The sequence below is a fragment of the Aotus nancymaae genome, unplaced genomic scaffold (assembly GCF_030222135.1).
Source record: "Aotus nancymaae isolate 86718 unplaced genomic scaffold, 86718_ANA_hifiasm-v0.15.2.pri h1tg000001l, whole genome shotgun sequence".
NCBI lineage: Eukaryota > Metazoa > Chordata > Mammalia > Primates > Aotidae > Aotus > Aotus nancymaae.
Genome location: NW_026988412.1, coordinates 7,112,256 through 7,124,753, shown reverse-complemented (window position 1 = coordinate 7,124,753; position 12,498 = coordinate 7,112,256). Strand labels below are relative to the sequence as shown.

Genomic DNA, 12,498 nt, shown 5'->3' with positions numbered 1-12,498 from the left:
AAAAGGGAAGGTTTGTTTCCTATTGGGAATGGCATTGATAAATTCTGAACATTTTTTTAGTTTCACGAGCTTGTGGGATATGCAGCTGAGGATGCATAGCAGGTTGGCAGTAACATGAATTTGCTTTCAGAGAATCTGGAGTAGATTTGAGAGTTATTAACATATAAAATAGGTATCATGAGTAAGGCTGATGAGAAGTAAGGCTGAGAAAAGAGTAAGGATGAGAAGAGACACAAGCTTGAAACAATACCAATTTTTCTGATTTGTTTTTTACTATTGAGCTATAGTTCACATATAATAAACTGCACCCCATTTAAAGTGTACAACTGGATGAGTCTTCACAGTTGTGTACCCCCGTGAAACCACCACCAGCATCAACATACAGAACATTGCCATCACCTCTCAAAGTCTCCTCAGATGCCTTTTAGTCCTTCCCTTTTTCTCCACACCCTCACAGCAAACTACTGATCAGCTTTCTCCCACTATAGATTAATTTACTTCTAGAATTTTGTGACTGGTTTCTTTTTGTGTCTGGCTTGCTTTATTACTTAGCATAATCTATTTTGAGATTGTGTGGTTATATGTATCAGTACCTTTTTATTGCCAAGTGGTAACCCACGTTTTGTTTAGCCATTTACTTGATGGATAATGGGGTGGCTTCCATTTTTCCCTATTAAGAATAAAACTCTGTACATTCATGTACATGGCTGTGTGTGGACACAGGTTTTCATTTCTCATGGATAACTAGAAATGGAATGCCTGGGTTGTACGGGAGGCATATGTTCAACTTTTTAAAAACTAAATTTTGCATCTGGGCGCAGTGGCTCACGCCTGGAATCCCACCACTTTGGGAGGCCGAAGCGGGTGGATCATGAAGTCAGGAGTTCAAGACCAGCCTGGCCAAGATGGTGAAACTCTGTCTCTACTAAAAACACAAAACTTAGCTGGGCGTGGTGGCAGGCGCCTGTAATCCCAGCTACTCTGGAGGCTGAGGCAGATAATTGCTTGAACCTGGGAGGCAGAGGTTGCAGTGAGCCGAGATCGTACCACTGCACTCCAGCCTGGGCAACAGAGCGAGACTCTGTCTCAAAACAAAAACAAAAAACCTAAGTTTTGCAAAGAGATTGTAATATTTTATGCTCCCATCACTAAGAGTTCCAGTTGTTCCAAACAGCTCTTGGCATTCTCAATCTGATTTTGGCCATTCTAGCAGGTATGTAATGGTCTCTTTTTGTATTGTTTTAATGTGCATTTCTGTGATGGCTAATGATGCACCTGTGCTTATTGGTCATTTGTATATCTTCTTTTGTTCTATTCAAATTTGTTGCCTGGTTTTTAGTTGGGTTGTATTTTTATAACTGAGTTGTAAGGCATCCTCATATATTCTGGATCCAAGTCTTTTGTCAGATATATGTTATTTTGAATATTTTATTCTGTGGCTTGGTTTTTTCTCAACTGTGACCTTCAAAGAGCAAAAATTTTAATTTTTTTAAAAGAGCCCTATTAATTCCTTTTGCTTTATGCATATATATAAAAATTGAGATGGAGTCTCACTATGTTGGCCAGGCTGGCCTGGAACTTCTGGGCTCAAGCAATCCTCCATCCTCTGCCTCCCAAAGTGCTAGAGTTATAGGCGTGAGCCACCAGGCTTGGGATGCTTTTTGTCTAATAAATCTTTGCTTATTCCAAGATAGAAAACATATTCTCCTGTTTTTTTCAAGGCTTATATTAGTTTTAGTTTTTACATTTAAGTCAGTGATACATTCAGAGTTAATTTTTGTGGATACAGATTTCTGGGGCAGAAAATCAGTTTTTAAAGGGTGGGCAAGGTGAAAAAGAACGCTTAAGGATATGCAGGTGGGATCAGTGGTGGCAAATGTTTCTGAAACCAAGTTTGAGTATGACTGAAAAGTACTTAATGTCAATTTACCGAGCCTGCTCTGTGCCAAAGCACATCACACTTGCTCTTAGTTGCTCAGTCTATTGAGGGTAACTTGCTTTAAAGAAACGTATGAGTAAGTCAAAAGCTGGAGGTAGACGGAGTTGAAGATGCTTTGTGTTTGAGACATGGGCATGTTTGTATAAAGGATAAACGTTAATAATGAAGATGGGGGAGGACTTAGGTTGCCAATCCCTTAGGACTGAAGGGAAAGACCCCTGAGGCAAGAAAAAATAGGACTCAGAGCCTAGTGGAGGGATTAGCTTTGGATTGGAGGTATTTAAAGTTCACCCAGATTTCCAGAAAAGAAAATGGGGGAAAAGATGAGTTGTTGGGAGAGACAAGCGGTATCCTTGCAAATCTGAAAACTGGAAGAGGAAGGGGAAGTAGCCTTTTCAGATACCGCCTGGAGCCCGTGAAGGCATCACAATTTTGCAAGTGAGAAGCTTCTCTTCAGAGTTGTTATTTAGTCCTCGTCACGTGGTAAGAAGCGTTGCCCGCCCACAACTCTGCATCCGAAAGTCCGAACAACGGAGTGACTTTTCGGACCAAGCGCCGCAAGATGCATCGGAGCAGAGGAGGAAGCGGACGCGGAACACGAGCGGCTCCTCAATAGTTACCGCTGCAGCAACGGCAGCGACGCCCTCACCGGAAGTCCCGCCTCCACCCTGGGCCTGCGAGAATTGAGGCCCTGCGAGAATTGAGACCCTGCAAGAATTGAGGCCCTCGCCGGCGTACCCATGCCTCGAAACCCTTTCACGGCCTGGTATCGGCGGATGTCGGTAGTCTACGGGCTTGGCACCTGGTCTCTGTTGGGCTCACTGGTTTACGTAGGCCAGAAAATGATGAAGTCGTCAGGTAGGGCTCTCTGGCGGGGCCTGCCCTGGGACACACCGCCTTCGGTGGAGAGTTTTCCGGGGTCATGGAAACGACCTCCCTGTCTTTTAAACCCCCGATTTATTCTGCAAAACTAACTGAAACGGGTGCTTAACAGCCGTTTGTTATAATGGAATCTGCAAAGAACTAGACTCCGGAAACTATTAATACATTGTAAATAGCGTTACCTAAATCTTTTATGGGATAGGGCCGTCCCCATTCTCAGAATTGGAGGAATCTGTGTAAACTGCACGGTGGAATTTCAGAGACTCTGGCCGGTGATTTTTAGAGTGATGCTTCTGTTCTGTCCCTCATCGTATATCGCGAGCAGTTTCAGGACTTGTAGCAGTCAAGGCGTATTAAAATCTTGCCAGTTACTAGGCGCAAAAGGAGGAACGTCTCAGCTTTCAAAAATATGCTGGAAATCTGTAGAGGCGTTAAGTTGATTAGTGTGGTTGCTAGGGGCTGAGGAGTGGGTAAGATGGGAATGACTGCCAAAGGTGTGGGTTCCTTTTGTGGATGAAAATATTTTTAAATTGATTGTGGTGCTGGTTGCACAAATCTGAATATACTAAAAAACGTTGTATATTTTAAGTGGGTTAATCGTATGGTATGTTAAGTATATCTCAGTAAAGTTGTTGTGAAAACTGGGCTGAAGATTACATTTGGTGATGAAGCTGTCAGTGGTCTGAAAGTACATGTGTCCAGCATTAAGCGTTTAAAAACATTTTGGCTGGGTGCAGTGGCTTGCGCCTGTAATCCCATCACTTTGGGAGACTGAGGTGGGAGAGAGCTTGAGCCCAGGCGTTCAGGACCAGCCTGGGCAACATAGGGAGACCTCAATCTCTACCAAAAAAAAAAAAAAAAGAAAAGATATATATATATATATAATATTTTATATTTACTTTATATATAATATATGGTAAAAATATTTACTTCATGTATATAAAGTAAAAATATTTTAATGTCCATAATGTTTATGTTTTCTTTTGTTCTTTAATTTTTTTTTTTTTTTTTTTGAGACAGGGTCTTATCCTGTCACCCAGGCTGGAGTACAGTGGCATGATCTCGGCTCATTGCAACTCCCATCTGTGGGCTCAAGTGATTCTTCTGCCTCAGCTTCCCAAGTAGCTGGGATTACAGGCACGCACCACTAACGCCCGGCTAATTTTTTTTTTGAGATGGAGTCTAGCACTGTTGCCCAGGCTAGAGTGCAGTGACGCCATCTCAGCTCACTGCAACTTCCACCTCCCAAGCTTAAGCAGTCCTCCTGCCTCAGCCTCCCTAGTAGCTGGGATTACAGGCGCACACCATCACACCTGGCTAATTTTTGTATTTTTAGTAGAGATGGGGTTTCACCATGTTGGCCAGGCTGGTCTCGAACTTTTGACCTCAGGTGGTCCACCTGCCTCGGCCCCCCCAAAATGCTGGGATTACAGGCTTGAGCCACGATGCCTGCCTGCTGTCTTTCTTTCTTTTCCTTCCTTCCTTCCTTCCTTCTTCCTTTCCTTTCATTTTTCCTTTCCTTTCCTTTATTATTGGGGTTGAGGGGACTGGATTTAATTCTTATCTTAGTTAATTTCTAAGACTTTAATGACTGCTTTCTAAGTTAATAATTCAGGTGTTCATTATTTTTTCTCTTAAAGGTGATGAAGTAGACCAAAAGCATGGCTCAACAAGTGAAATGTTCAGTGAACCATCTGAAGCCCCAAAAGGATTTTATGTGGAAACAATTGTCACATATAAAGAAAATTTTGTTCCAATTACAGAAAAGATCCACAGCTATCGGAAATCGTGGACTAGTGGCCGTGGGACAGAACCATGATTGGCTGCTGAATTCTGAAAACCAGGACTTGGTTTAACATTTAAATTTGATAGATGTCTTGATTCCCATTTTGTATTTGTGAAAAGTGCATGTATTTAAATTTTCTATAAAACATAATCACTGATAATATGCACTAAATATTTTCTTGGAGGAAACTATTTGCATTTTGTTCCTCTATATTTACTTGAGTGAAAGATTGATATGAAATTTCACATAGAGCTTCCATAAGCTTGATTTCCTGAAACTGGTTAATGTAGCTTTGTATTTCTTTCACGTTGCTATTAGGCACAGCTTTAGTGGTCACTTTAAGGTTAGTTTCAGCAAATCTCCATATTCAGTTTGGGATTCACAGTAGCCCTTTGGGTACTATTGCGTACTGGGTAAGCATGTTATGAATTAGATTCTAACTCCTGAATTAAATAGACTGGACCTGTTCTTTAGGACCAGTGCACATAACCCTCATTCCTTCAGCAGATGCGGATTACCCACCAACTGTGGCCAGTGGTATTGTAATGCTAGGAATGCAGTCAGGACGACATGATTGATGCTGAACCAGTTTCCTCAGTGGTCTGTTGGTTGCAGGCAACGAACACAAGTGAGCTTAAATCAAAAGGGGGTGTCTATAAAAAATGTATATTAGTAGTTTGGAGTTAAAGCAGAGAGTATGTTGAGGTCTCCAGGGGCCTGACACTAGGACTGGAATGCAGGCAGCCACTTGCTGAGCCTGCCTGGGCTCTTGGCTTTGCTTTTCTTATTGCACACCAGCTGCTTTTCCCCCCTTTCTGGAGTAACAGAAGTATCCCAAGAAGATACTACCTCGCATGTGCAGTGCCAAAGTCTGACCAGCCTCTCTTCAACCCAGTGGTTGGCTTCTACCCTTGCGAGAGCCTCAGTTCAGTTTTTATGAGATCCCTGCCTACGGATTATAGAGTACTGCCTCAGTTATGAATAAAGTGGCATTTGTTTCTCATTTGGGTAGTGTTTTCTTGTTCATAGCTATCAGGACCCTGTGAGTAGAGATGTCTGGTAGGACAGGAATTGGGCATTTCTGGGTTCCTCTACTCTGACCTTCAAACTCTCGTCTTGATTTCTCATTGGCATCAGTTCCACCATATGGGTGGCCTGAGCAGTGCTGTGGTGCAGTCAGCCTTAGTGACAAGGATTCTAAAATCACAAGTAACAGCTCCAGTTGCTGGCAGGAGACAGTCAACTACCCGAGGGATATCAAGTCAAGTGTGGATTTGTGTCAGTTGGCTGTGTATTCCAGTGGACCATCTTGCTTGGCATCAAACTGATGAGAGAGAAGCAGCGTGTGACAGTAGACAGGGAAGGTGAGAAGCAAGTGAAGCAGAAGTTCAGGAGAGATGGGAACAGTAGCATGAACCTCTTGGAAGACATTTCCTAACATTAGAGACTTCCAGAAAAACAAAGGGCAATGGCTGAGGGGCTGTGGCACTTGGCAGGTGAGAGCTGTTAATAGAACACACCTAGGATAAACAGCTCTCACCTGGCAGTCAGTGTGCCCAGGATCCATACACTTGTGGGGCTCAAGGGGACAGGTTAGCTTTCCTTGGGAATTGGTTGGGTTTATTCTTAGACCTAACTTACTCTCTGATTTCAGCCCAGAGCTCTCCTGAACTCATGTCCATCTAGCATTGCTACTTGGATGTCTAGCTACCTCAGCTTGGTCCGTAATTTAAATTGCTGCCATCACCCACAAGCCTGCTCTTCCTTCCGTTCTCTTTCTCAGAGAGTATTCAGTTCCTCAAATCATTCTAGACTTCTCCCTCTTCCTGTTCATTCTCACTCCTCCAGCCAGGTCCCATCATTTCTACTGCAAATATTCCATTCCCACCTCCCCATTCCCTTTACCACTACCTTACTTAAGTCCTCCATTCTTTTGGCTTATGTAGCCTCTGCCTCCTACTCTCTCTTTGTCTCTACTTGGAGTCCCCTCCAATTGGTTTCTACGATATTAGCCAGCATGACTGTTTTGAAATTAATTTTTTTAATAAAGCCACAAATTCATTAAAAAATTAAATAGTGATAAAACCTTTGTAACCAAAAACAAACAAACAAACAAACGAAAAACAGTAACAGTTCCTGCTTTATTCCTCCTCACTTTCAACTATTAGGGTTTTTTTTTTTTTATTTACTTCCACATTTCTAAATAACAAGCTTTTACTAACATCTTTATCAGTCATATATGAGATTTATTAATCAGAATTTGATCCTTCTTTCCAACACCTTTCCAACTGTCTTCCCAATAAAACGATTGCATATTCTAGATGACTCAATAATTAATATTTACCCTGTTTTAACTATGCAAATATAGTTTGTTGACAAGCCAAGTAAGCTTTAATTGTTTCTCATGTAACTTTTATTTCTGGAGTTACCTGCATTCTTTTTTTAAATTTGCTTTGTTTCCTTGATGTTTCTCTTTACATCTCTGTGCATTGGTTACATACCCTCTAACCTCACAATATAACTTTCTACACAAACCTTTCTGATTTCTCTTTTTTGTCTAAATCTTGAAGCTCTTTGTCTTCTTGCTACCAGCTAGACTGATCACTCTAGCTCTGCTTCGCACACTTTTTTCTTTGCTATTTTCTTTGTCATCCTATAATGGATCTCTGTGTTCTCGATCCCGTGTTCCCAGAATTCTGAGAAAGGGTATATAATTTGTTGGCGATTTTTCGTGTCTGAATGTGTCTTTTTTTTTTTTTTTTTTTTGAGAGGGAGTTTTGCTCTGTCATTGAGGCTGGAGTGCAGTGGCGCGATCTTGGCTCACTGCAACTGCCGCATCCCAAGTTCCAGTGATTCTCATCCCTGAGCCTCCCGAGTAGCTGGAATTACAGGCTTGCACCATCACATCCGGCTAATTTTGTATTTTTAGTAGAAATGGGGTTTCACCATGTTGGCCAGGCTGGTCTGAAACTCCTGGCCTCAAGTGATCCTCCTGCCTCTGCCTCCCAAAGTGCTGGTATTACAGGCGTGAGCCACTGCACCTGGCCAGAATATGTCTTTATCGTATTCTCATCCTCAATTACTAGTTGGCCTGGGTAGAGAACCCCAGGTTTGATCATTACTCTCCCTCGGAATTTTGAAAGCATCAGTTTCCTTTATTCCAGCAATTCCAATATTTCAGGTGAGAAGTCCTAATCTTTGATTATTACCTGTTTTCTTCCCTCCAGAAAGTCTTAGGACCTCCTTTATCTCTAGGGTTCTGAAATTTTACAATGATGCACCTAGTGTGGCTTTAAAAATTTTTTTGTTAGGCTGATCACTCAGTGGGCTCTTAGTTTACGGAAACTCTTGTTTGGTTCTGGGGAATTTTCTTAGTTTTTAGGAATTCTGTTTGCTTTTTAATTTTTTTTCTCTGTGTCTGGAATTCCTAATAGACATTCCAGACTACTTTTTATTATTTTATAATTGTTCTCAACTACTGTTGATCTCTTTGTTTATTTTGTTCTACTTTTCAGCGAGAGAGTCATTCATTTACTTATACGTTTGTGGAGGAGGCAAAATTTTACCTATACATTTTAGGGTTTCTGGCTGGGCCTGAGAATTAAATTGACATAAAACAGATTAGCCAAAGTAAAGTATACAGATTATTACATGCACGTGGGAGCCCCCATAGAAAAATGGAGACCCAAAGAAATGGCAAAACCTAACTGCTTACATACTGAGTTGAATGAAGAGAGGCAATTATGGAAAAGTAACCGAAACCAGAGGAGGATAACAGTTATTTAAACAAGGTCTGTTTGTACAGAATTATTTCAACCTTAACTCTCCATCTCTGATGTCAAGAATGATTCTTTCCTCCTGGTACAGGGAGGGCATCTTCCGCATGGGGGTTTTATCTCTTATTTTCTTTTTTTTGAGATGGAGTCTCACTCTATTACCCAGGCTGGAGTGTAGTGGTGTGATCTCAGCTCACTGCAACCTCCGCCTCCTGAGTTCAAGCAATTGTCCTGTCTCAGCCTCCTGAGTAGCCCAGCTAATTTTTGTATTTTTAGTAGAGATGGGTTTTCACTATGTTGGCCAGGCTGGTCTCAAACTCCTGACCTCCGGTGATCCGCCTGCCTCGGCCTCCCAAGGCGCTGGGATTACAGGCGTGAGCCACCACACCCAGCCTATTTCTTGCTTTCACAAAGAAAAGAGGAGGTCAGAGCACCCTTTCTGTACCTGCTATTTTTCAAGTGTCTTTAGCTCAAATAAAATCCATGCCAAAGTGGCTCACACCTGTAATCCCAGCACTTTGGGAGGCCAAGATGGGCGGATCACTTGAGGTCAGGAGTTCAAGACCAGCCTGGCCAACATGGTGAAATCCCCTCTCTACTAAAAATACAAAAGTTAGCTGGGCAGTCTGGGCGACAGAGTGAGACTCCATCTCAAAAAAAAAGAAAAAAGAAAACAATTCATTGCTGGAGGAAAAGAATGTGCCCCTTTTGACCCTGCAGGAAGAGGACTTTGGAAGCCTGTGCCCATTTTCCTTTGGACTTTGCCCCGTGCACCTCTTTTCTTTGCTGATTTTGTTTCATATCCTTTTGCTGTTATAAACCACGGACATGATGATAACTATGTGCTGAACCCTGCGAGTCCTCCCAGCAAATCACTGAACCTGGGAGTGGTCTTGGGGACCCTGGACGTGCTGCCCAGGCAAAGGCCACCCCACTATGGAAGGATGAATATTATAAGTCCCACTCTATATCTGTGAAGTATAGAGGCTGAGGACTGTCAAGTATACTTTTCAAAAGTTAAAAACATGAGTCTAATACAAGAATGAGCAAATGTCAAATATTTATTCAACTCGTGAATGAGAAAACCAGCAGTATGGTAAAGCTGATTCAAAGAAGAAGAGAGGACCAGGGGTTATGTAGGCACTGGAGAATAAGATTAAGTTAGAATAAGATTTCTGGTTAATGTTCTAATGGGGATACAGCCCTAAACTTTGGGTCATTATTTTATTTTATTTTATTTTTAGACGGAGTCTTGCTATAGCCCAGGCTAGAGTGCAGTGGCATGATCTCGGCTCACCACAACCTCCGCCTTCCAGGTTCAAGCGATTCTCCTGCTTCCGCCTCCCGAGTAGCTGGGATTACAGGCGCCCACCACTACGCCTGGCTAATAGTTTTGCATTTTTAGTAGAGACGGGGTTTCACTATGTTGGCCAGGCTGGTCTCGAACTCCTGACCTCGTGATCCACCTGCCTCAGCCTCCCAAAATGTTGGGATTACAGGTGTGAGCCCCCACGCCTGACCTGGGTCATTAATTTTTAATGGACAGAAATCATTTTTATTTTTATCAGACAAAAGTTTACAAGTTAACCTGAAACGTCTCAAAATCCAAGCCTTTAATTAAAAGTAGGTGATGGTGCCTGGGCAACATAGTGAGACCCCCATCTCTACAAAAAATTAAAAAATTAATGTGGCGTAGTGGTGCGTACCTGTAGTCCCAGCTACTTAGGAGGCTGAGGTGAGAGATCGCTTGAGCCCTGGAGTTCAAGGCTATAGTGAACAATGATTGCACTGCATTCCAGCCTGGGTGATAGAGCAAGACCTTGCCTCAAAAAAAAAAAAAAAAATTTGGTCAGACGCACTGACTCATGCTTGTAATCCCAGCACTTTGGGAGGCCGAGGTGGGCTGATCACTTGAGGTCAGAAGTTTAAGACCAGCCTGGTCAACATGGCAAAACCATGTATCTACTAAAAATAGAAAAATTAGCCGGGTATGGTGGAGCAAACCTGTTGGGAGGCTGAGGCAGGAGGAGCGCTTGTATCCAGGAGCTGGAGGTTGCAGTGAGCTGAGATCACTCCTTGGATTTTGAGAATTTTCATGTTAACTTGTTAACTTTTGTCTGATAAAAATAAAAATGATTTCCGTCCATTAAAAAATAATGACCCAGGTTGGGCGTGGATCTCAGCTCCAGCCTGGGCAAAAAAAAAAAAGTGGATGATGGGTCAAACAAAGGTACCGTAGTTAATTAAATACATTAATTAAATAATAGTGATTAAATACACAAACACAGTGCCCCAAGATTACACTGAAAGAACTTACTACATCTTGCCTTAGATTCCAAGTTCCTGATAATTTCCCCTAACAGTATCCTGATGGAAGTTGGTCATTGGAGGTCCCAGGACTCGGTTGTTGTTCAGTGGCCAGGCCCGCCTCGTAGTTGCTGCATTGCCAATCACTGTAGGTGAATCAAGGTAACGTCCAAGGTGAGGAGGTATTTTGAGTGGATTCTCTGGAAAGGCATGTGTAGTTGGAGACTAGGCAGGCAGAATTCAGAGAGACTTTCTGGTGATTTCACATCAGAGGACCATCTGGCTATGCTTTTGGATTTTTCCATCTCAGATCCAGCATGCTTCAAAGCAAACATGAGAATCTCCTGGACTAATCCATTTTCAGAGAAGAAAATCGCTCCCCAGTTGTGTACTGATGAATTAGAAAAAAATGTTGAAATAGCTGATGTCAAAAAAGTGATAGAGTTAAGGTGCTCCTAGCAACAGAAACTCACCCAGATGGAATGAAAACCATGGTTTTTTAGGGTGCTGTGCTCCAGTGGGTTCTAGTATCCACAGCACTGGGCTTTCAACCCTCTGGGGGGCTCTGCTTTAACTACCTGAATTAGACATTTAAGATTTTTTTTTTTTTTTTTTTTGAGACGGAGTTTCGCTCTTGTTACCCAGGCTGGAGTGCAATGGCGCGATCTCGGCTCACCGCAACCTCCGCCTCCTGGGTTCAGGCAATTCTCCTGCCTCAGCCTCCTGAGTAGCTGGGATTACAGGCACGTGCCACCATGCCCAACTAATTTTTTGTATTAGTAGAGACAGGGTTTCACCATGTTGACCAGGATGGTCTCGATCTCTTGACCTCGTGATCCACCCGCCTCGGCCTCCCAAAGTGCTGGGTTTACAGGCTTGAGCCACCACGCCCGGCCTAGACTTTTAAGATTAACAATGGCTGGGCATGGTGGCTCATGCCTGTAATCCTAGCACTTTGGGAAGCCGAGGCGGGTGAATCATGAAGTCAGGAGTTCAAGACCAGCCTGTCTAAGATGGTGAAACACCCATCTCTACTGAAAAAATGCAAAAATTAGCAGGGCACGGTGGCAGGAGTCTGTAATCCCAGCTACTTGGGAGGCTGAGGCAGGAGAGTCACTTGAACCAGAGCGGCAGAGGTGGCAGTGAGCCGAGACTGAGCTACTTCACTCCAGCCTGGGTGACAAAGTGAGACTCTGTCTCAAAAAAATGATTAATGATATGACCTATCATCATTTCCAAAATCACAGATACGGCCCAATCGTATCTGTGTGGTTGTGAAATATACTTAGAATGTTTGCTGCAAGATAGTTTTTTGAGTGCTCCTGTGTTACATTTACTCCTCACTGCAATCTTGAGGAGAAGATGTTGTCCCCACTTTACAGATAAGAAGACTGAAGCTGAATCAGGCTACGTCACATTTCCTAAGGTCACATAGAAAGTGGCAGAGCTAGGACAGAAGCCACAGTTTTTCTGGCACCAAAGCCAAAGCTTTTGGCATCATATGAACTTCCTCTCATAAGGCAAAGAAAGGGAGTTATTGACTACATGCTTCGAAAAGAAACACTGAAGACGTTTTGCTTTTCTAAAATCCAAATGCCGGGAAGCTCCAGTTTCCAGGACGTTTCATGCTTTTGTGAGAGCCAGAGAACGAGTCAGAAACTACCACCAGGGCTCTGTTAAAAACAAAAGTGCAGTGAATTTAGGGTAAGTAGCAGTTTGGCCACACACTTTACCCACTGGCTTTATGTATTTGCTATGTAATGGAGTGCTGGTAGACGATTTGGGACACAGCAGCACCTTGTATCATC

The 12,498-nt window shown here is 42.8% G+C and overlaps 1 protein-coding gene across 1 annotated transcript; it reads left to right on the top strand.

Moving 5' to 3' along the window:
* Positions 1 to 2,508: 2,508 nt before the first annotated feature.
* On the top strand, positions 2,509 to 5,610 carry SMIM26 (small integral membrane protein 26). The gene is made up of 2 exons (XM_064365878.1): positions 2,509 to 2,797; positions 4,462 to 5,610. Exons 1-2 carry the CDS (start codon positions 2,680 to 2,682, stop codon positions 4,638 to 4,640), a joined length of 297 nt encoding a protein of 98 aa, XP_064221948.1. The 5' UTR covers positions 2,509 to 2,679; the 3' UTR covers positions 4,641 to 5,610.
* The last annotated feature ends 6,888 nt before the right edge of the window (positions 5,611 to 12,498 follow it).

Bases quoted from the DNA above. Each gene is read 5' to 3' on its own strand.
- SMIM26 (XM_064365878.1), top strand. From the start codon at position 2,680: ATGCCTCGAAACCCTTTCACGGCCTGGTATCGGCGGATGTCGGTAGTC. The intron at 2,798-4,461 runs GTAGGGCTCTCT...TTTCTCTTAAAG, and splicing joins GAAAATGATGAAGTCGTCAG to GTGATGAAGTAGACCAAAAG.